This window comes from Gossypium hirsutum, chromosome D03 (assembly GCF_007990345.1).
Source record: "Gossypium hirsutum isolate 1008001.06 chromosome D03, Gossypium_hirsutum_v2.1, whole genome shotgun sequence".
NCBI classification, from domain to species: domain Eukaryota; kingdom Viridiplantae; phylum Streptophyta; class Magnoliopsida; order Malvales; family Malvaceae; genus Gossypium; species Gossypium hirsutum.
Window position 1 is genome coordinate 32,428,066 of NC_053439.1, and position 26,170 is coordinate 32,454,235.

A 26,170-nucleotide genomic window follows, 5' to 3' on the forward strand; every position below is an offset into this window, starting at 1 on the left:
TATATACATACTTATATTTTTTTTACATATTAAAATATGTATATTTATATATTTTTTTATTTTTTTTAGAATTTACTTACATATATATTTTTCTTATATGTACATATATATATTTTTATATTTTATAATTTTTATCTATTTTCTTTGTTATTATTATTGCTTTACTTGATGTTTATTTATTTATTTATTCACATGATCATTATTATCATTATTATATTCTTTAAATGTTTCGGTTTTATTTGTTTATTTACTTGATGTTGAGTATACATGATTGATTTGTTTTTTATTTATCTTTTCATTATAATTATTATTTTTGTTCTTGATCATGCTATTTATTTTTACATTATCACAATTGTTACTCTATTATATAATTGTTACCAAATTCGTATAAAGAGAAAATTTTGAAAAATAAAGGCAATACTCGGTATTTGGAATCTTCGATAGGATTGAGCCCTAACGTATTGAGTTCCAACTCTTTCGTTGAATCGAATAATCGAGAATGCTCTTTAATCAAAACATAAATAAAAAGCTCATTATCGAGAATTCAATACGTTGAGTCTTAACGCATTGGATATGACACGTAATTTTCTCGAGATGAAGATTTTTTCTAAAAATAATAAAGGTAATATTCAATGTTTAGAATTTTGAGAAATTGTGCCCTAATGTATTGGGCTGCGATTTCTTCATCTGACTTAAACAATTGAATATCCTTTTAAATTTTATTGCACGATTTTTTTTTGGACAAGCTCGTTTTTGAGGAAGTAAAATATCATGCCCTAACTCATTGGGTGTGGCATTTTCCCTTTTCGAAATGAGAGGGTCTTATAGAGTAACTTGTTTTATATAAGTTTTTTTTAAAAAAAAAACAAAAGATCGTATTTTAAATCTCTTCAAAGTTTTCAATTTACGACATTAAGACATTAATTAATTAACTAGGTACCAATTTTTGGGCGTTACGAGGGTGCTAATCCTTCCTCGTATGTAACCTACTCCCGAACCCCTTTTTTTGAATTTCATGGACCAAAATCATTGTTTTAATAAAGTCAAATTGCTTATTAAAACTAACCACTTTTTGAGGTGACTCGATCACACCTTAATAAAAGGATCAGTGGTGACTCCCATTTTCCTTTTTTTTTCAAAATCCAAGTCGACCCTGTTTTTCAAAATAAAAATGGTGTCATTTAGAGATTCAAGCAGCAAAATTAATTATTTTTTGTCTTATTGTCGAAAATTGAAAATTTGATTTGAAAAATTACGATCCTCTCTTTGCACTTGTTTGTATGATTACTGTAAATCGAGTTTTATATCTTGGCAGCATATTGCATAAAGACTGTTTAGTCTTACGCTTTTAAGTGGGAGTGAGAAGCTACTCCTTCGTGAGGTTTTCACCTCCGTTCAGGATAGTGGATCACTTTCGGGATACATCCGTACCTATGTCTTCGTGAGATCTTCATCTCCGTATAGCCATAGGGAAATGTATTCCCCTGAACCAAACTCGGTCTGTATGAGCCTATAATGGGTGAGGATTGAGGAATCTGCTAGTTCGGGTACCTTGACTTTAGAGCCAAACCGCATGTAGAAGACTCTAGGAACCCATCCTAGGTAGAGCCACTCCAAACCCCTAGTGCTTACCCGACTAGGTATTCTTTTTGTTTGCTTTTGTTTTGTACTAACCCATTTTTGTTTTGTTTTGATTATGATTGCATTGCATTTTCATCTTAGAAAAGAGATGTTGATTCAAGTTCGATTACTAACTTAGAAAGCTTGTCATGGAATATGAATTTCTTGATAAAGTGGAAAATAATACGGCTGCCTAAATATATTCTGAGAAACACAAGAAGGGTGATGGAAGAGTTCGTGACTTTACTTCGTGGCTTGAGGATTTAAGATGATTGTCTAAGAGCTTTCGATGTTCCAATTCCCTTAAAGAAGCTAATGAGCATTACGAGGATAGGAAAATAATGGATCGTGACCAGGATCAAGAAAAATGGAGCTAGCAGTGGCATCTATTGGAAATTTGCGGGATTTATCTTAAACATGCAGATGAAGGAAAAGATCGATGTTGTCTCTTGGAATATAAGGGCGAGGCCGTCATGCATCTGCTTTATGTAAAGAAATTTGCATTCTAGTAAAGTTTTCTAAATGTAATTGAATCAGAATCAACGTCTTTTTAGGCATTCATTTCATGCATCTGCATTACATGACATAATATGTATTAAAATCCATTGAAAGAGTCTAATTGAGTAAATTTATTTCAGCTAATCTGGAAAACCAACCAACCAAACACTCATACGGTATTCGTTGAAAAACTAAGGAAATGGATCAAAGATTAGAGAAACTGGAGCAAAAGCAAAAAGAATTGCAAGACCAGCTACAGATGCAAATGAAGGAGCAATTGGAAAAAAATTCAATAAGATATGATAGAAAGGATGCTGGAGTCTCAAAAGGATATGATGGCTAAGTTGACGCAATTATTGACTAGGGGAGTAAAGGGGAAGGGCCCTATGGTTAATGATGAAGTAGGAGACAAGGATGGACCTCTATATCCTCCAAGTTTTACTCCTCTGCATGTGCAAACTCAAGCTGAGGTGCATCCATGCAGATCCTCTGTTACAATTAGGCCTCAGCAGTTTCAGGCTGGTGTTTCAGTGCCGATGAACTTCTAGGCTGGATCAGGTTCTAATCCCGGAGATAACCCGGTGAATCTTGCTATCCCTGATTTCGATAAAGTAGCTGAGAAAGATAAAGCAAATGAAGAAGTGCCAAAACATTTTGAGGAAAGGTGGAAATAGATTGAAGAGAAATTCAGGGCAATGGAGAGTACTAAATGTTATCGTAGAATGGATGCTAAGGATCTGAGTTTGGTCCCAGATTTGGTACTTCCTTATAAGTTCAAGATGCCAGAATTTGAGAAGTATAATGGGACCAGTTGCCCTGAAGCCCATATCACCATGTTTTGTAGGAGGATGACTGGGTATATTAACAATGATCAGCTATTAATATATTATTTTCAAGATAGCCTCACTAGGGTAGCACCTAAATGGTATAATCAATTGAGCCGAACGAAAATTAGTTCTTGGAGGGATTTGGCATAGGCTTTTATGAGGCAGTATAGTCATACATCAGAAATGACTCCTGATAGAATCACCTTGCAAAATTTGGAAAAGAAATCGAATGAAAGCTTTAGACAGTATGCATAGAGGTGGAGAGAGGTTGCAGTCCAAGTTTAGTCGCCACTCCTAGAGAAAGAAATGGTGATGCTCTTCATCAACACACCGAAAGCCCCATTCGTCACGCACATGTTGGGAAGTGCTTCAAAGAGTTTCTCAGATATAATCATGAATGGCGAAATGATTGAAAATGCCATCAGAAGTGGAAGAATAGATGGTGGAGAGAGTAACAAAAAGTCAGTCTCAAGGAGAAAAGAAAATGAGATGAATAACATAGGTTACTCAAGATCAGTTACTATAAGTCATCCAGGTAAAGGGGTTGCTAATCAACAAGGTTCATTGAGACAAGAATCTGGAGTGAAACCAGGTACTGAAAAGCTCCAGTTCACACCAATTTTGATGTCCTATAAGGAGCTATATCAAAGCTTGTTCAATGTGCACATTGTTGCCCCTTCCTACTTAAAACCTCCACAACCTCCGTATCCCAAGTGGTATGATGTGAACGCACAATATGATTACCATGCGGGAATTACGGGGCACTCAATAGAGAATTACATTACCTTCAAAAAGCTACTTGGAAAATTCATCAACATGGGTATTGTCAAGTTGGATGACTCATCTAATGCAGAAAGGCCGCTACCCAATCATGACTGATAATGGGGTGAATGCAATATATGAAGAGGTGTTGGGAAGTGTTTACATCAATGACATATAGGAAGACACAAATGAAAAGGGACCTTGTTAGATATTCGCCCTTACAAACTTAGGAGTGTTCTAAATAACTGGACTGCGGAAGAAATCCCTGTAGTTTTTAGAACTTATTTTGAGTAATGTTCAGAACATTTTTGTTGTTTTTAGCCTAAAAATGATAGGAATTCCTTTGTGAAATAGGCTCATGTTTGAACGTCATTATTCTAATGAAATAAAATCTATGCATTCATTTTTGAGCCAATATTCTTTCATTCTTTTCGAATAATTATTTTTTCATTCTTTTGGATTTTCTTCCACATCATTCTTTCATTCATAATCATATTGTACAAATAATTATTCATAAATTCATACATTCTCCTATATATTCTTTGGTACTTCCTATGGGTACCCAGATATCAATGACATGAGTGACGCTGCTACAGACTCAGAATCTCCTTTTGAGCAAGACACGTATTTAGAGGGATCCCATGACTTTGAAGATGACATAGATTGTAACTTATCTCCAGACTTGTTGATGATGGTAGAACAAGAGGAGTCCTACTTCACAAGGAATCATTAGAAATTGTGAGTTTGGTGAAGATTAGAATTGACATGACAGCAAAGACGAAGTGAGACCTTATTGAGTTACTCCAAGCATTCAAATATGTCTTCGTATGGTCATACCAAGATATGCTCAGGTTAAGCACTGACCTTGTGGTGCACTATCTTCCTGAAAAGAAGATTGTAAGCTAGTTCAGCAGAAGCTCAAGAGAATGAGGCCTGCCCGATATAGTGTTAAGGATAAAAGAAAAAGTTAAAAAACAATTTGATGCTGGGTTTGGGTAGCCAACATTGTATTATTCTTTGAAAAAAGATGGAAAAATACGAATGTATATGGATTACAGGGATTTGAACAAAGTCAGTCCCAAAACTCATCGCTTTTCACACTTTAGTGGATAACATGGCAGACCACTCACTATTTTCCTTCACAGACAGCTTCTCTAGATACAATCAGATAAAGATGCACCCTGAAGATATGGGAAGGAACACATTCATCATCTTATGGGGAACATTTTGCTAAAGTATGGCCATTCGGGTCAAAGAATGCAGGGAGTGCCTTTTTCGTTGATTTGTCATAGCTTTGCCTATTTAAGTCAATCGCTCCGCAATTTTTTTGGGTTTCATCCTAATTAAAGAGGAAGATCCAAAGTTTATGTCATAGTTAAATTTCGCCCTAAAAGGCTCTATGAAAGAAATCTGGTACCAAAGAAGATTTTTTGCATACAAGATAAAAGTGGAAGATCTTATGTGGGAGACTTTATCGAGAAAAACATCAGTTCTGATCAAAAGGGATAACAAGGACTTGCCTAATCCTATGAGTTCAAGATCCAATTCAAAAAAAAACCCAAAAAAAACACAAAAAAACCAAAAAAGAAAAAAAATCAAAATCAAAATTAAAAAATGAAAATGACAAAAAGAAAAGGAAAAATGAGAGGCCAAGGTGAAAACCCGCAAAGGGCGCCTTGAGACCAAAGGGGATTTGAGTTGAAAACCCAAAAATGGCAGCTCAAATATTGATCGGAATGGGGCATGAGGTGATCAGAGCAGTTCAAATTCTGATCAAATTGGGGAATATGATGGTCTTGCTATACTTGAATCAACAGGAAAGGGTAGGCGACATCTTGGGGCATCAACAAAGCACTGTAGATCTCCTAAACACATGTCAAACTCAGAATAGTCTTCAGAAAGTTTGTACAGAGAAGCTCAAGCTGTGATATCTAGGCCACCCAATTTTTATACTATTTATATTGAATTTGTTGTTCTTGGAATACTTCATTCTTTTCCAAGATACACATTCTCAATCAATTTCTTTGTTATCCTTCTTTACTATTTTTGATAATTTATTCCTTTCAAGCTATGCTCAGAACTAACTTTATTCTTATCCATTGTTATGACCTTTTTGCAAGCATGTTGCATTGGAATAATGATTAATGGACTAATAAAACTTTCACAAGGGAGGTTTTGCATATTACTCTAGAAGTTTCTAAATAATACAGGAACTTGAAACATGACTATTGTTTAGAATGCACCATGTTTAAAGGTTGGAAATCTGAAAAGGAAGAGTCTAAATTAGGACTTTCTATTTGGATTTTGTTGTCAAAAACATTGATTGAACAAAATGACAAGATGTCGTGTTGATGACTAAGCTTAAATAAACAAGCAACCAATGATCACCAAACAATAGGAAAAGGTTTCTTCTGAGAAGAAAGCCTTCATTTGTGCATGAGCCTTTGGTACGACACCCTAGGAATGGTGTAAGGGACCAGAGAGATTTAGATCCTGTATCCTTGAATTGTGATAGGAGAGGATTGAGGAAAAGCCATATATTTCTACCATTGGGTTACAGTGGGAGAATGATAGTACAAATTTTGCGTCCCAGTGGATTGAACTTTGAGGTTTATAGTGGGGGCAATCTGACTAAGTGTTTCTTTGAAAAAGCCAACTGAGTAGGAAGGTGTTGTAGCACGTGAGTGATAAAGAATGATCATTTTCACAAAAAAAATAGCATTCTACATTCATGCAAACACCATTCATACATGTCTATTTAAGAGCATTTCATGCATTTTGATCATGTCATCCTCATCCTAGGCATAATTAAGTTCATTATACAGGTCATGTTCCTCAGAGAATAGATCGGTGAAATCACAAAGCTTTATCTCTCTGGTTAGCAGTGGAATAGGTTGAAGATTGTAAGTCCTACCTCCCTAGTCAGCAGTGGAATATGCTGAAGATGGTGAATCCTATCTTCCTGGTCAGTAGTGGAATAGGTTGAAGATTGTGAGTCCTATCTCCCTGGTCAGCAGTGGAATAGGTTGCAGATTGTAAGTCTTATCTCCCTGGTCAGCAGTGGAATAGGTTGAAGATTGTAAGTCCTATCTCCCTAGTCAGCAGTGAAATAGGTGAATCCTTTCTCCCTGGTTAGCAGTGGAATAGGTTGAAGATTGTGAGTCCTATCTCTCTGGTCAGCAGTGGAATAGGTTGAAGATTGTAAGTCATATCTCCCTAGTCAGTAGTGGAATAGGTTGAAGATTTTGAGTCCTATCTCCCTGGTCAGCAGTGGAATAGGTTGAAGATTGTGAGTCATATCTTCCTGGTCAGCAGTGGAATAAGTTGAAGATTGTAAGTCCTATATCCCTGGTTAGTAGTGGAATAGGAGAATCCTATCTCCCTGGTCAACAGTGGAATAGGTTGAAGATTCTGAATCCTATCTCCCTGAGCAGCAGTGGAGTAGGTTTAAAATTATAGATCTTATCTCCCTAAGCAGTAGTAGAGCAGATCGAAGACGGTGAATCTTATCTTCCCAAGGTAGTAGGGAGGCAGATTTAAGCCACTAGCCTTATCTCCCTAGTCAGTAGTGGAATAAGTTGAATATTGTAAGTTCTATCTCCCTGGCCAGCAGTGGAATAGGTGAATTCTATCTCCCTGGTCAGCAATGGAATAGGCTGAAGATTGTGAGTCCTATCTCCCTGGTCAGCAGTGGAATAGGTTGAAGATTGTGAGTACTATCTCCCTGGTCAGCAGTGGAATAGGTTGAAGATTGTAAGTCCTATCTCCCTGGTCAGCAGTGGAGTAGGTTGAAGATTGTGAGTCCTATCTCCCTAGTCAACAGTGGAATAGGTTGAAGATTGTGAATCCTATCTCCCTGAGCAGCAGTGAAGTAGGTTGAAAATTACAGATCTTATCTCCCTAAGTTATAGTAGAGCAGATCGAAGACGGCGATTCTTATCTTCCCAAGGTAGTAGGGAAGCAGATTTAACCCACTTGCCTTATCTCCCTGAGCAGCAGTGGAGTAGGTTGAAGATTGTAGACCTTATCTCCCTGAGCAGCAGTGGAGTAGGTTGAAAATTACAGATCTTACCTCCCTAAGCAGTAGTGGAGCAGATCGAAGACGGCGACTCTTATCTTCCCAAGGTAGTAGGGAAGCAGATTTAAGCCATTAGCCTTATCTTCCTATGCAGCAGTGGAGTAGGTTGAAAATTAAAGATTTTATCTCCCTAAGTTGAAATGGAGCAGATTGAAGCCAGTAATCCTATCTCCCTGAAGTTGCAGTGGAGCAGATTAAAATAGTAGATCTTATCTCTCTGAAGTTGCAGTAAAGTAGATCGTACCAGTAATCCTATCTCTCTAAGGTTACAGCGGAGCAGACTGAAAAAGCAAGTCTTATACCCCTAAAGTTGCAGTGAGGCAGACTGAGAATAGCAAATCTTACTTCCCTGGCGGTGTAGTGGAACAGATTGAAGCTACAACAGGGAATCGTAATTCCCCCACATCACAGTTAAGCAGATTAAAAGTTATGAGTCACCAATTCTAGCTCCCCGACGTTGCGGTGGAGTGGATTGGGACACCAATTCCTATACCTCTAAAGATGCAGTAGGATGGAATGTGGCTGCTTGAAGAAGTGCACCAAGATCCAGTGTGACCGGGCAAAAATTGGTCATTTCTAAAGTCTTTGCTCCGTTCCTGTTACACGACAACGAGCAAAGAGTGGCAGCTGTAATACCCAATTTTAGTCCGGGCTCACAAAAAAATAATAAACCCAAAATAATAAAATAAAGTCTAAGTCCAATAATATCATTTGGCCTGATCGGAATGGTCCATTACTTGAAAATATTGAAGGTCCATCTACAAGCTTATGGAAACATAATCTTCAAGGATATGCAATCTTAGATATGATATATGCAATCTTAGAATATATGATTTTGTAATCTTAGAGAATTAATTTGTAGATACCCTTTAATCTTAGCCGTTGATGTAATTGATCTGTACCGTTGGATTTGGGGAGGCTCAACTATAAATAGAGGCCTCTCCCTTCATTGTAAGGGACTTGAGTTGGGAGTAATAATAATTCTTAAGAGTATTCACTCAAATTTTTCTCTCTCTTGTGTTCTTATTTTCTATGGCTTGTTCTTATTTTGTTGATTTGTGTATAATTTATTTATTGATTTGTATATTGTTGATTTCAAATCTCTTTTTCCCTTTTTATTCATTTTCAAATTCATTATTTTCAAATTTGTTTACATTTTATTTTGCCTTATATTTTTTTTTATTTTATACTCTTTGTTTTAAATTCATTGGTCTTTTATTATTGATGCTATTTAATCCTCTATTTTTTATTTTAGTTTTTTTATTATCAAATTAATTATTTTAACTATTGTTTGGCATCATTAATCTTGTATCATTATTATTTACATTTTTATGCCTTTAAATTTCAAATTTTTGTTATATATATGCATGTATACATACATACATACGTTTTATAATATATACATATACGTACACATTTTTAATTTTTTATAAATATATATACACATACTTTTATATATTTTTTATGTTTCATAATTTTATATACATACTTATATTTTTTTACATATTAAAAAATGTATATTTATATATTTTTTTTATTTTTTTATAATTCACTTACATATATATTTTATTTATATGTACATATATATATTTATATTTTATAATGTTTCGGTTTTATTTGTTTATTTACTTGATATTGAGTATACATGATTGATTTTTTTTATATCTTTTCATTATTATTATTGTTCTTGATCATGCTATTTATATTAACATTATCACAATTTTTACTCTATTATATAATTTTTACCCAAATTCGTATAAAGAGAAAATTTTGAAAAATAAAGGCAATACTCGGTATTTGGAATCTTCGAGAGGATTGAGCCCTAACGTATTGGGTTCTAACTCTTTCGTTGAATCTGAATAATCGAGAATGCTCTTTAATCAAAACATAAATAAAAAGCTCATTATCGAGAATTCAATACGTTGTGTCCTAATGCATTGGATATGACACGTTGTTTTCTCAAGATGAGGATTTTTTCTAAAAATAATAAAGGTAATATTCAAGGTTTAGAATTTTGAGAAATTGTGCCCTAACGTATTGGGCTGCGATTTCTTCATCTGACTTAAACAATTGGATATCCTTTTAAATTTTATTGCACAAGTTTTTTTTTGGACAAGCTCGTTTTTGAGGAAGTGAAATATCATGCCCTAACTCATTGGGTATGGCATTTTCTCTTTTCCAAATGAAAGGGTCTTATCTAGTAACTTGTTTTATATAAGTTTTTTTTTAAAAAAAACAAAAGATCTTATTTTAAATCTCTTCAAAGTTTTTAATTTTCAACATTAAGACATTAATTAATTAACTAGGTACTAATTTTTGGGTGTTACGAGGGTGCTAATCCTTCCTCATATGTAACCTACTCCCGAACCCGTTTTTTTGAATTTCATGGACCAAAATCATTGTTTTAATAAAGTCAAATTGCTTATTAAAAATAACCACTTTTTGAGGTCACCCGATCACACCTAAACAAAAGGATCGGTGGCGACTCCCATATTCATTTTTTTTTCAAAATCCAAGTCGACCCCGTTTTTCAAAATAAAAATGGTGTCAACACTTAGCAATTTTGAGCCAATCCTAAAGCCATTAGAAGGGTTCACCAGCTAAGTAATTCAATGTTAGAAGATAAAGATGATAGACTTACTAATATCATGAATTCTCTTTTTGCAGTAAAAATAGGACCAGCCCGACAGTGTGGAATTTGTGCAACACCCAAACATACAACTGATGCATGCCCTAGTTTGTGTGACAATACTATGGCCCATTTAGATGTTGTGGGGAACATTCCTAGACCGCCCCAAAAGCGATATGACCCTTATGCAAATACATATAACCTAGGATGGAAAGACCATCGTAACTTGAGTTATGGGGCAAACATGTAATATAACCAGCCATACCAAAACCAATTTCCACAACAAACGCAAGATTCAGGTACCTCTCTAGAAACCATGGTCAATAAATTAGCAGCTAATGTGCTTGATTTCCAACAATAGATACAATGACAAACTGTTGATTTCCAACAGCAAATACAATGGTAAACTCTTGATTTCCAAAAGTAAATAAAGGATTTTCAACAGAAAACTAAGGCGTCTATAAGAGAGTTAACCACATCAATTGAGAAAATGAACTCACAAGGGAAGTTACCATCACAAACGGAACCTAATCCAAGACAGCACGCAAATGCATGACATTAAGAAGTGCAAAAATACTGGAACCAAATCTTAGAAATAATCTTGATCAAGATTCCGCCTAGAAAAAGCAAGAGAATGATCAACAGGTCTGAACGAAACCTCCACTGTCCATAATTCAACCTCCGTTTCTCGGGCGATTGAACCAACATCGAAAAGGTAAGGAGGAAAAAGAGATCCTTGAAACATTCAGAAACATCGAGATCAACATACTATTGTTGGATGCCATCAAACAAATTCCACAATATGCCAAGTTCCTTAAGAAGCTTTGGACCAGCAAGCTTAAATTAACTGGAAATGAAAGAGTAAGTGTTGGTGAAAATGTATCTGCGATGTTACAGCGAAAGATGCCAGCAAAATGCAAATATATGGGCATGTTTGCAATACCATGCAAAATAGGCCACTTAGGAATCAAAAAAGCCATGTGTGATTTAGGAGCCTCCATAAATGTAATGTCATTTTCTATTTATGAATCACTTAATGCGGGTTTTTTTACGAAAATAAGTGTTATGATTCAATTAGCAAACAGGTCTATTGTGCATCCCAAAGGAGTCCTTGAGGATGTATTAGTGAAATTCAACGGACTTATCTTTCCTACAGACTTTTATGTGATAAAATGGAAGAGGATAACCCTCATGGGTCTTCAAACATCTTGTTGGGGCGACCTTTCCATAGTACTGTAAATACTAAGATTGACGAGCATAGCAAAACCCTCACGATGGAGTTTGACGGGGAGATGGTGAAGTTTAACATTTATGATGCTATTAGTCACCCGAGTGAAATCTTGAACGTAAATGTGTTGACATAATTGACTCATTAGTAGGAGAAACTTTTAAGTCACCTTATGAAGACAGCCTTAAAACGATGTTTGATGATTTTGAATCTGTTAATGAATTGTTATCCTTGATGAATACTAAACTTCTACCTTTTGTTATGCAGGCACCAAATCTGGAATTAAAACCACATCCCGAGCATCTCAAATGCACAATTTTTGAGAATGATGAGACCATTGCCGACTTAAAAGGGATTAACCCATTGACAAGCACACATAAGATTTTTTTGGAGGAAAAAATTAAACCAAAGCAAGAGACGCAAGGACGATTGGACCTAAATATAGTGGATGTGGTAAAAAGGGAGAATTTCCAAGTCTATACGATCGAAAGAATTCAGCTGGAACAACCCCAATACTAGTTGGGGCGTCAACCTAACGACGTTAAACAATCGCTTGTTGGGAGGCAACCCAATTTTATTTTATTTATATTTATACTTATAATTTCTATTTACTTTATTTTCTTGCATGTTAATAAATTTTACCTCTATTCTTATATCTAGGAGAATCGAGGAATCAAAAAAATTAAATTTGGAAACGGAAAAAAATAGTAGCGAAAATGACATAGGGAGTGTTCTAAACCTTTTCTTTTCATCATATTTATTAATATTATTTTTCACATCGAGGATAATGTGTTTTAAGTAGGGGGAGACATTCCTCATTATTTCTGTCATTTTATCTGCTGCTTTTACTATTGTGTTACTGTTGCTGTTGCCTTGTGCTTGTTTCTGCCCTCATTTATTTTTTTAGAATATTTGCCTCTTTTCATACCTAATATTTTAACCAGGAATTGCCCATTGTTTAACCTGCGAGCATGATTCCTGTCTACTGAGTTAGTTATGATTTTGTTATATTGATTTCATCTCCATTGTTTTATTTTTATTAAGCTAAAATATGATTAATAGAGTTAACCCTATCTTGCTTATAGTAAAATTGATTAAGTCTAAATGCAAAGAGGACACTTAATACAATTGTATGCTAAATTTATGTTCATGACTATTAGGTAGTTGCCGAAACTTATTTTTGGCACTTGATTTTTTTTCCTAGTCCTCCAAAATTAAAATTTTGTTTCATGATAATAATAAATTTTGATGCCTCCGTGGTTATGGGTGCAGCTTAAAATGTGACTGACTGAGTAACCGGGGTAGGGTGCTTAGGTTGTCATCCTACATCGCGTCAAAAGGTTGTGTGACATGTTAGGTAAAACTCCTATAACTGGAATTAAACAAAAAATTTTAAGAATGTGTTGGGCCGAGTAATTGGGGTGGGGTACTTGGTTGTCATCTCTCTTCGTGTCAAAAGGGTCAATATATTCTTAAAAAAAAACATATATAAATATAATAAATTAGGAGTATGTTGGGCTGAGTAACTGGGTGGGGTGCTTGGTTGTCATCTCTTTTCACGTCAAAAGGTTCAATATATTCTTAAGAAAAGAAAAACGAAAAAGAAAAGAAAAATAAAAAAAGAGAAGGAAAAACAAGTAAAAATAATAATAAAGAATTGCATTTGAAGACTAAGGTTGGAACAAATAGGGTGTCTTGGTAAATTTAGTAAATTACCTAATTTTCATGAAATAATCCAAGTCGATTTAATTTTTGTGTTTAAGCTTGAATATTTTTTCAGTTTTACTTAAAGCAAGCTAAAGGTTCTCGCTATTTTCATATGCATTATGTCTAATTTTTATAGAACTTTGGAGTCATACTTCTTTCATGGTAAAATCTAAATTACATAGTGGATAGGAACCATACTTGAGGGCAAGCATGGGCTAAGTAAGGGGGAATTTGATAATACTTTGGAATGACATATTTTTATGTATTAATTACATATTTATTTTGAGTATGATCCTACTAATTTGAGCTATTTATGGTTTTTTATCTGGTAGGGACTAAATTGAAGGCAAAAGGAAATTTAGGGGCAAAAAGTGTGAACTTGAAGACAAAATGGGCCAACATACGAAATAGGAAAGAAGTGGTGCAGAAAATGCAAAGTGTGGAAGGCTTGGGGGGCAAAAATTCAAAGAAGAGATTTATAAACATAAGACTCCATTTAAATTTGAAATTTATTAGGATTATTTTTCAAATTATTATTTAGATTTAATTTCAACTTTTATCTTTATTTATTCTTTAGATTTTAAATAGGAACAAACTTAGTTTTCCATGTACTATAAATAAGGGATAGAGTGACACAAATTAGTACTCATCTTTTCTGTAAAAGCTCCCTCTCCCAAAAAGCTCTAGGTTTTTGTTCCTTTTTATTATTAAATAAAATTCCATTTTATTCAGCTTATTTCTTTTTTCTCGAAAAGCATGAGCCACTAAACTCATCTAGCCAAAGGTTGTCAAGATTCCCCAAAAAAAATGTTTATGAGGCTTAGAATTCGCACTTAGCCTTCTCAACGAGTATTCATCGTTTCTTCGCGTTACAGGACTGACGCTTCTGTCCATGTCCTTCCAAAAGTGATCTTTTCATTTTGTGCAAAGGCAGTCGCTTTGTATGTTTTGGGAAGGTTGCACAGTCAGTTCGTTAGTTTACTACATCAGTGGTTGTCGAGCCCAAGAGACAAAATGGCGGGCATTATCCATTGAGATATGATGATCTAGTGTAAGACGGTCCCACAAAAGTGGCAATTGGCTAGAGTCAGGTTCCTCTAAATCGTACGTCTAAAATCTAAATGGAGCTGGTGGTCGTAGGCTTCCTCTTCCACTATAACTGGCTTATTCTGTCATAAGAAGGATCACCTAAAAGCCTAGGATTGAACCTAAGGAGGATCGAGATAACCAGAGGCTAGAACCCCTCAAATCAAAGAATCCCTTCTCTCAATTCTGTTTATTTTTACAATTTCAATTTCAATTTATACAATCTCAATTCGTCCATATTTTTAATTCTGTCTTTTTTATTTTTTCAGGTACGCCGTTTTTCTTGGGCATGACTGGTCCTTGGATCTCGAGGAACAAGAAGTTGTGCAAATCAAGTCCCTGAGGATTTGACCGTACTCCCTTATACTATTCTTTCGTTATTTCATAGGGATAGGTTATTTTTTGTACTTTCAACGACGCACCATTTCCACATAATAGGAAGGGGAGATTTGTTGGGCTATGGGTTGAGATTATTTGTTGATAGTCTGATTTGAGTTGTATGCCCTTTATTGTGGTTTGGTTGTGATTTTGTAACAAGACTTTGATTATAGTGGAATTTTTTGTGGACTTTGTAAGTCCTGTGATTTTTACCCTTTACTTTAAAGGGGTTTTTCATATAAAAATTGTGTGTTTCGATTTATTGTTTTTGCTTGTGATATTATGATTTATTTGGACCCATTGTTAATATATATTGTATTATTAAATTTGCTATAATTATTAAATTAATGTTATGAAAAGGAAATAATACCAATTATGCTTCCGCGATTTTTCGTTGTTTTGAGATTCATCCCAAACACTAAGGGCGCGTTTGGTTCGCTGTAATGGAATAGAGTTGTAATAGTAATTCAATTGTTTGGTTGAATGGAATGGAATAGAACTGTAATGGTATTCTTATGTTTGGTTGAATGGAATGATTTTGTAATAGCATAAGGAAAAAAACTAAAATGACTAGAATACCTTTACAAAAATTTTTTTTAGGTTGATGATTATTGTTATTGTTATTAAATTTTAATAAGATTATTATTGAAAATAATTTAATAAAAATAATAAATATTTTAACCATATTTTAACATAATTATTATTAAATATAATTTAATAAAAATATAATTTAATAACATTCTTAATATAATTATTATATGAATTAAAAAAATTAAAATATATAATACTATAAAAATATATATAATCTACTTTATTATTTTTAAACTACAATACATATTTAATGTACTAAAATGTCATTAATGAATCAAATAATTTAATTATTCTACAATAAAAAACAAAATATTAGAAGTAATAAATAACTTGAGAATTATATTAAGAATGTTATTAAATTATATTTTTTATTAAATTATATTTAATAAGATTATTAAGATTATTTAAAAGTAAATAATCCTAATTATGAGCATAAGGTTAAAATACTTTTAACCTTATTCAATAATAATAATAATAATAATAAGATTATTAAGATTATTTAAAAGTAAATAATGTTAATGGATTAGATTTATTAAGATGTTTATTAATTATGTTTGTTTATATTTTGCATGGATGTTATTTAACATAATGCTAAACAAAAGTATTACTTAACATAACAATGGAAGATAGGTAGAGGCAGGCCAAGGTTTCTGGTTTGCTTTGAAACATAACAATGGAAGTTAGGCAACCACATAAGCTGAAAAAAAGAAAAGAAAAAAGCCAATGGATGAACTGGAAATTAGGCAATCTAACAAAATTTCTCTAAAAGTGACAAAATAATCAAGAAGAAACCTAGTATTCTACCATGTTTAACCCCAATGATCTTGTTGCAATGGAAGAATATGGCAACCAAACAACAACACAAGAATTCCGAACAATAATAAGCATCCAAGCCAAAAAATATGGAACTTTCCCTTTTTTATATTTAACACTCTCCAGTATTAGATAATAGATAGAGATATCTAACTACCAAGGCTAAATCTAAACTATATAGCAACTCTTTCAAATATTAATAGAATTAAAAGAGCCCATAAGACAAGCTAATGAAAAGCATAGTGAACAATGAACAAAAACATGGAAGGAATTCATGATATAACAGCATTTCAACCAACATGGATTTAAGCAGCATATTGTTTCTTTAAATCTACTTCTGTATATAATTTTTCTTTACCGATCTAAGTACTTCCATAAATAGGAAAACTTCCAGCTCGAAAAAAAAAGAGCACAGACAACCTTTCACTTAAAACGTGAAACACGTGCTTAAGATGAAATTGATAAAAGGAGTTAGTGTACCCCGCCAACCCATATACCAAAAAAAAGGCAAACCACAAATTAACATAAACGGTCGTTCAAGTTCCATGCAAAAAATGGGCATGCACGTCACACAATTATCACTCATAGCTGACTTGTCATCTACACTCATCCCAGAGGAGATCATCCACATTTTTTCTTCCCTTAGTAGTGTGAAATGAGACATCTGCAAAGGGATCATCATCATTTTTCAGTTCACTGGTGCTGAGATTAGTACCAATACCATCTCCTAGTAAGTCATCAATAAGAGGTGTTGTTGTCCGTACTGTAGTATTTTGATAATTTTGATCTTTTGTGGAACTATCTAGTCCATTGTAATCATCTGGATCACCAGTGTCGATCAGGTCAGGCATTTGAACAAGTGTGGTCTCAGCTTTCAAAAACTTTTCTGAAGTACTTGCCAAACCACCAGGTTGTTCCCCATTCAAAAGGACTAATACCTATTTAATAAGCAAATATATATATGTCAACTGGGGCATCTATTTCATTAACTCAGTAAATTGTATCCTACCAGCTTTAAATTAGTATTCAGTGTAAATAATAACTTTTTAAAGTCAGAGAGCACTATAGATCATAACATTTACAGCAATAAAGATTGAAGTACATATCATATGAAGATCATGATTACTGTCATTTTGCTGAAGAGAAAACAAAACAAGGGAACTTTAACATAATGTGACATCAATTGAGAGCCATCTTAAAATATCTCAATCTGTAGGTTCAAGGAAAAGGTAGAGATGGAACTGTCCTCAAATAATAATGGAGAGGAAACAAAAGACTGATCAAAATGAAGGGTCTTAATTCTCTGAACTGATGTTTAAGGGGAAAAAATGAAGCAGCAACCAAAATTTAATTAATAGATAATAGTAGTTTCCTAGATTTTTTAATTAATATTATTTAAAAGAAACACCAACAAACAACACATTAGATTTGCATAAATATGCCATCAATAAATGCAATACCTTAATGAACTCAAACAGGATGGAAACTCAATTGGCCTTCCTACACTTATCATGAAACCAAAATACAAATAACATTTCAAGTGAACCTCAAAAAAAAAATATTCCATATCGCTAAAAGCAAGTTGTTAAGCATAAGTTAGTTCATTAGCAAGTTGTTAAGCATAAGTTAGTTCAATTTTCCTTTATTTCCTATGACATTAGTTTACAGAATGAGAGCTTACTGTAGTTGCTACATAAAACAAAGGGGGAAATGAGAAAGAACCTACAAGCATGCCATAAAAAACAATGCTCTGGGCTGGCATTAAAGCATAACAAAAATGATATTTTCATCTTTCTGATTAAAAGTAAAATAGAGGGTTGACTGAGATATTTACCTTGTTAGCCTTTTCTCTGAGGGAAGCTTAGGAAGACTCAGAACATCTCAAAACAACTTATTTGATCTTGGTAAAGTAAGAAGCCACAACTAAGAAATGCTCATCTTCCTTTTTCCTCAAAATGGACTCAAGCACACATACAACTTTCTGATACTATGGTTATCAATCCTCATTTATTGCAAGAAATCATTTTAAAACTAAAATTAACAGAAAACAAATTTTAAATTAACAGAAAACATAGTTAACATTTCTCAGCATAAAGCCTCCATCTTTTGTGCAAACAAATTTTAAATTAACAAAAACCAATACATGAACTCCAACAAATTTCAAGAAATGCAAATAAACAGAACTCAACTAGTTGAAATCACAAGCCATTCGGAAAACAATAGAATCAGACAAACATGCAATAGAATAAACAAATAATAGAATCACATTGAAAAAAATTTCATCTGTTCAATCGAACATGCAATACAAAGAAAAGCCGAATGGAAAACGCTAGAAACGAATCAAAATTAGGGGAACAAAAACAAATATTCCAGATTACAGCAAAAGCAAAACTAAATCGATTTTACAGAAAAAAAAAAGAAAATAAAAACAGGGAAAGAGTGTGAGCATGAAAAACAGGGAAAGAGTGCGAGCATTTTTTGTTGTTGATAAAACGGAGAAAAGAAAAGAAACGTACCAGAAGAAGAAGCAGAAATCGATGGAAGGGAAGAAAATTACCTTGCAATATGGAAGGGAAACGTTGGAGAGGATGATGGACAAAAAACGGAAAAGAAAATGAGAATTGGGGGGAATCCCTATTCGGCGCTTTCTGTGGGGAATGGCTATTATAGCCAATGGGGGTAATAGGGGCGGAAGGGAATCGGGGTGTAATGTTATTACACCCAACCAAACGCCCGTTTGGTGGTGGGCCCAGGGAATTGGGGGGGGAATGCATACTGATTCCCCCAACCAAACATGCCCTAAGTAAACACTTGCCTACAAATTTGTTATTTTATTTTTTAAAAATTTCACCTATACCATTCAAATAAATTATCAACTATAAATGATGAAATGAAGACTACTACTTATTCAATTTATAAATAAAAAATTGCAGGAGCCATCGTGTAAGTAAACATTGCATGTGTTCAAGATTAATACACATACATTGTCAAAAGGTCTCTCTCCAATCCCTGCTTTCAGGCTTGTGTAGGAATTCTATTAACAGGACAATTCATAGTATCATTTTCATCCAATACATCCAACATGATAAATGAAATTATTAATCACTTTCATTCTCATTTTATATAATAGTATTTGTATCAACTATTAGTGTATGGAACGATGACTTGACTCTTAACTCTTTACAATTGATTTTCCGACTAAATTAAATTAAGAAATAAATACAGAAGTTAAATACTTTTAAAACTCATTTACAAATAAAAAAAATTAATCTTGATAATTCACTTAAACTTGACCTCGGTCATTATGGTTCCACAATCTAATTAGCATGATAGATAGAACCATAAAATTAGACCCTTTTGATTCTATTACACCTATTCTAAATATAAGTAAGATGGTGTATTTTCAAGATAAAAGAGTGATCAATGATTGGGTTCCAGTAACATGTCCATAAAGCCAATAAAAAAAAATGTTTTTAGGCCTGAGTTTAAACTATCAAATCACTCCTACATTTGAGTTTAATTTGTTAATCTTAAGGAAAATATTGTTCCTCCAAAAAATGATGTTCTTGATAGCACCAGATTAAACTACATGTTTAAAAGGATTTAAAATTATGTCAAGTCAATATTACTCGATCCTTCAATATACAAAGATATATAAATCTTGTTTTATTGCCAATTTCAGTTTAAATGAAGAAAAAAAATTTTCTTCACCCTATCATCAAATCTTGTCAAGATATTTTGAAAATAATTTTTAGAAACAAATCAAATTTCACGACTTGCCTACTTTCTATGCTCAACAAAAGTTGTGACATGACCAAGTCATGAATGGGCATTTGTAGAAGAAAATTTTTTAAACCAATTAAAACTTTATTAAGTGTCATTATTTATTATATCTAACTAAATTAAATTAAATCAATTAAGCCATAAATAAATAGGTCAAATCATTTTAGAACTCTTTTATAAAGAAATCATATTCTTCAAGGATTAATTTATCTTAATTAATTTAAATTAATACGAGAATAATAATAAATAAAAGAGTTTAATCAATGCAAATAATTCAAATAAAGAAACTATAGAAATAATAACTCTCTTCTACTTAGTTGACTAACACTATGGAAGGGGATCGCCTCCAAGCCATTTAACACAACTTCATAAATTCAGAAGTCTAAAAGTAAAAAATATGAAACTTGAAGATAAAATTCTTTAAGACTAAAAATTCTTTTCAAAATCCAAATAAATCTTTGAAGAAATCAAAGAACTAGTAAAAATTCTAAAGAACATCACATTAGTTCTAAAGAAAATTGCTCTTCGATCTTGTCCAACCAATAAAAAGGTAGCTAAACTCGTTCTTTGAAATCAAACCTAGAAGTAACTTGAAGCATAATTATCCATTCAATATCAATTTTAGAAGATACTTAGATCAAAGCTCTCCTGATACATGCACAGATAGGGTAAAATTTATTAAATTACAATCACCAAAGCTGCCAATTTTCAAGCTTGGGAAATCAGCAGACTTGCGACAAATTTTTGGATGGGATCCTGGCATTTCTGGGTTGAGATGTCACATTCCATTTTAATATCTATCTCATACCTTCGAAATGCATTTTGAATCACTCAATTATGAATTCAAGAGCTCAAGTTATGACCGTTTTAGTGAAGACTACGCGAGTAGAATTTCTGAACGAGATTATGAAGGGAATTACAAATTTCAAGCTTTTAATTCGAGTTTAAATCATATTGGGTTCAGCTTTTAGGCTTAAATTTTATTATATATGAGCTCAATATTGTATTTATCTGCTCTTATTGTAACACCCCTTACCCAAGACCGTTGTCGGAATCGAGTACGAAGCGTTATCTGACTTAACTTACTAATTTGGAGCATAAAAATTTACTTTTAAAATTAATTCTCTCACGTTCAATCAGTATGTCCCTAAAAAGGATCCTTGAGACCCTAAAACATGCAATGAAAATGATTTGGGTCCAAACCGGGAATATTAAAAAATTTTCGATTACTTAAACAAATAAAAATAATTTATTTCACTATTCACAATAAAACTGTCCACCTGCGTAACAGTCACTAAATTAATTATAACTTGAGTTATGAAACTTGAAATTTAGATCCGTAAATTTTCCCCGAAACTAAACTCATATATCTTCTTATATAAAATTTTTAGAATTTTTAGATTGGCAAATCAGTACAGTTTATTAGTTAAAGTCTCTCATGTTTCACTGTTTGACAGTCCTGACCTCTCGTTACGAAAAATTAAATATCTCATTATACAGAATTAATATGGTGATTCCACTTGTTTCTAATGAAAATAAACTCACTAAGGAATCAATACATATAAATTATAACTTCTAATTATTTCCGTACAATTTTTAATGATTTTCTAAATTCAGAACAGGAGACTTTAAAAACCATTTTGATTTTGACTCACTAAAATTCTAATATCTCATAATATAAAATTCATTTGTCTGCACTGTTTCTTTCATATGAAAATAGACTCAATAATATTTAATTCTGTATCTCATTCATTCTTTAATTCCATTTCTACTAATTTTGGTGATTTTTCACATTCACGTCACTGCTGCTGTCCAAAAACTAAACCATTGCAATTTTTTACTCTTTTATAATTTCTTTGTATTAACCCATATTTAAACATCCATAATACCAAACATGTTCTTAATTAGCCATTTTAATAGAAAATCATTAGCCATATCATATGAACACGCTCAAAATGACTAAGTCCCTATACATGCCATAACTTTAGACATTTCAAAATTACATAATACCGAGATGTTCGTGGATAGTGTGAGACGAACTCCAACATCCTTATGATCCCCGAACTGACTTAGCGATACTATAAAAGAAAGAAGGAAAATAAAGAAATAAAGCATAAAGCTTAGTAAGTTTACGAAAAAATAAATAACAACATTTATCATAAACAATTATATTCATAAATTTTCATTAAGCATTAAAATCTTTACTTTCTTCTTTACTTACTCTCTTACTTGTTTATTTACTTGCTTAAACAACTCATGATTATAACTTACTCCTTCCTTACTGAAATTTCTTTTCTCAATTGATAACTGAGATACTCTTAATCTTATTAACTCACCTGGACTTGTCTACTAGGCTTTTACCTGAACTTTCATGTAACATCGTCTATTTACTAACCCGTTGAATCACTTGGAATACTAATGATACTCGGGTCTGTTGTCTGAATATAACATGCCAAAGCTATGTCCCAAACATAGTCTTATATGGGATGTTTCTTGTACTGCCAGTGACATATCCCAAATATGGTCTTACATGGGAGTTCTCATATCGGTGCCCATGCCATCTCCCAAACATGGTCTTACGGGGGACCTTTCATCTCGGTGCCAACGCCATGTCCCAAACAAGGTCTTACATAGGACCTCTTATCTCGGTGCCAACACCATGTCCCAGACATGGTCTTACATGGGATCTCTTTACCCAAATGTCATGACATTTGTATCCGATACATTCCTTATGTTTCAACGGGACTTTTTAATACTAATTCTCTATCATCTCATACTTGAGTCAACATTAAATAATTTCATAAAATAAATACATAATTTCTGGAAAATATCAGTATTAATAATAATTATTGAAATATTGTATTTATTTATCGTAAAGTTACCTCGGTACAAAATATGATCAAATCTAGCACTTTAGTCCTCAACCTTTTTCTTTCCCCGGTCTAACTCTGGATTTAGTTCTTCTTGATCTATAATAGCAAATTTAGCTTATTTAATACTAACATTCATTAAAACTGTCCTTGACTCAAATTTGGTAAAATTACAATTTTACTCCTAAACTTTTGCATATTTACACTTTTGTCCCAAAGCTCGGAAATTAAACTTCATCCCTTGCTCTTACATTTTATGACATGCTGAACATTTTTCCCTTCTATGGAAACATCAAATTCCCACTCTAACACTTACTTATGAACATTAGGTATTTTTACCGATTATGTCGTTTTACTCGTTTTCACATAAAATTGCTAAGAAAAAGTTGTTTAACATAATTCCAAGCTTCATATTCTACCATAAAACATCAAAATAAACACATTTCACCTATGGGTATTTTTCCAAATATGAACCCTAGGTTAAATTATTGCTAGAATAAGCTAAATCAAGTTACCGGGACTCTAAAAACGTAAAGAACATTAAAAAGGGGGCTTGGGATCACTTACTATGGAGCTTGGAAGCTTGAAAACCCTAACTATGGATTCCCCTTGCTAAATTTGGCCAAATGAAGAAGATGAGCATATTTTGCCATCTTTTCCCCTTTTTAATTCTTTTTTATTACTAAATGACTAAAATACCCTTCACTTAAAAATATCCTATTTCAAATATCTCATGTTCATTTTTGTCCACAATTTAACCAATGGTCTAATTGCCACTTAAGGACCTCCAATTTAAAATTTCATAAAAATTAGACACCTCTAACATGTAGAACTCGACTTTTGCACCTTTTACAATTTCGTCTTTTTGACTAAATTGAGTGCCCAAACGTCGAAATTTTTTATCAAAATTTTCAAAAAATCATTCCGTGAAATTGTAGACCATAAAAATATAATAAAATAATTTTTTTTCTCATCAGATTTGTGGTTCTGAAACCACTGTTCTGACTAGGCTCGAAATCGGGATGTTACACTTATTATTTTATTATTATTTTCTTTCAATTTTTTTATAATTATTAAGTATGTTAAGTTATTTAGGATTTTTATGTTAACAAGAAAGTTTGGTTTAAAACTACTTCTTGTTTAGATTAAATTAGAGTTCTTGTATACTTAAGAGTTTTATTTAGATTTATTTAGCTAATTTATATATAGGCCTTTGCATTATACAGAATTTCTCTTGAGTTTCTTTTAGAAGAGTTTTAACAATCTTTTTAGATCCTAGGGATTATCTTCAAACTTTTTCTTGCCAAGGTTTCTATATTGGAGGAGAAATTAGAGCCGCTTGAAGGGGGTTGTGGATTCTTCGTGTTTCCAAAACTTCTTAGGACTTCTACACGTCGCGTTCTATCTTTCCATTTATCTTCTTTATTCGCTTCATTATTATTCTAATCTTTGGTTTATTATTTTATTTTTAGTTATTTATTTTTAATTATTTTATCTGACTTGAATTTGATTTCGTTTCAAGTTGTGTCAAAAATCCAAGTTTCCTTCCAAATGTCTAGAGCCCTAAGTTAAATCCGCGACTTTGACAAACTTTACGATCCACATTCACGTTCATCCGTCCCATTCTTTATCGTTTGGTATTTGATTTGGGTGTTTTAGGTGTTCTTTTTGTTTTTACAAACTGAGTTCTAGCAAACAGCCTCAAAACAATTTTTTTACCCTAATAGTTTTTAGGAAAAAATAGTTTTCAGTGGGTAAACATTTTTCAAACGATTTGAAACTTTACATACTATTTCATGGCACTATTTTAGAGTATAAAAAAATATTTACCACAAAAAAAAGTGATCGAAAAAGAACAAAAGAATAAAATACGAAAAAAGGAAAAAAATAAGAAAATAATATGGGGGTTGAATTTTGTGCCAAAACCTTCCAATTCAGATCTACATTATTTGCGGAGGCTCCAGTTTAAATTTCGTGATTTTTGAAAATTGAGAACACTTCAAACGAAGTTTGCCAAGTTGCTTTGCAGTTTTTTAGGTTTTTAGGTTTTAGCAATATTAATTGACTCTTAGCCTTAGGTTTTAATTTGTTTTTTTTTGCTTTTTATTGCTCCTTTATGCATTGTAACACTTTATTGTTTCTTGTGTTAGTAGGTTAAAGCAGGTTGCACATTCCTTCCTCCGTGCAACAGAATTTTTTGATGTCTAGCCGTTTTTGGACTCATAATGCTCTTAGGTTTGCTTTGTTAGTTTGATTCTAATACATTCATATTGATTGATATTGACACTTTTTAAATGATTTACAAGATTAATTCTTACCTCATTGAGAATTTGAGTGGCGTGTTCTTTTCAAGCTTTTATAATGATTCGCAATACTATGATTGAGAAGTTGAGAAGGAATCAAGAGGTTTGAAATGCTCGAGATCAGTAATGTGTCACTATTCTAGACATGATCAACAAAAATTTAGAAAGTCTAAGTACAAAAATTGAGCATCAGAATCATAATTGGGGAGATAAGATTGATCAATCTCATCTTCGTGCAAATAATGCTTGACGTGTCTCTCGTGCAAATGATGCGATTTTGGTTAATAATGACTGTAGACAACATTGTTTAGCCAAACCAAAGTTCATCATCCCACCATTTTGAGGGAAATATGATCCCGAAGCATATTGTGTGTGAGAATAAAAAATTGAACATATGTTTTGTTACTATAAATACCAAGAAGAGGAAAAAGTCCAATTGGCGACCCTTGGATTTTTAGATTATGCGTTGAGTTGGTGGATTCAACTTGGAATTGATCGTTAAAAAAATCGCGAAAGGGTAATTGAAACATGGGACGAGTTGAAGCAAGTGATGCGAAAGCGTTACGTTCATTCTCATTACTATAGAGAGGTCTCAACGAGACTTCAATGTCTTGTTCAAGGTAATCGATCAATTGATGAGTACTTTAAGGAGATAGAGATGCTTATGCAAAGAGCAAATATACGAGATGAAGAAACTACCATGGTGCGATTTGTAGATGGCTTGAACATTTCGATAGCCAATACTCTTAATCTTCAAACCTATATTGATCTTGATGAGATGATACACAAGGCAATTGAGATTGAGTAACAATTTCAGCAACATCAATCTCGTCAATTTGGCGCATCACACTATTATCGAGGTACAAGTTCTAATTCTAGTTTCAAGAATTCTAAACCTTCTTATGCTACTAATAAGTGGCTACCAAAATGTGATAAGACTAAACCTTTTGAGTGGAAAAGTAGGGTTCCTATAAATATTTTTCTACATCTTCTTAGC

General features: G+C 32.9%; 1 protein-coding gene across 1 annotated transcript; it reads right to left on the reverse strand.

Annotated features, from left to right (window-relative positions):
- Window positions 1–16,492: 16,492 nt before the first annotated feature.
- LOC107950736 (uncharacterized) lies at window positions 16,493–19,520 on the reverse strand. The gene is made up of 4 exons (XM_016885666.2): window positions 19,512–19,520; window positions 19,201–19,251; window positions 18,775–19,032; window positions 16,493–17,155 (listed from the first exon to the last, which is right to left on the reverse strand). Exons 1-4 carry the CDS (start codon window positions 19,518–19,520, stop codon window positions 16,814–16,816), a joined length of 660 nt encoding a protein of 219 aa, XP_016741155.2. The 3' UTR covers window positions 16,493–16,813.
- Between the last annotated feature and the right edge of the window lie 6,650 nt (window positions 19,521–26,170).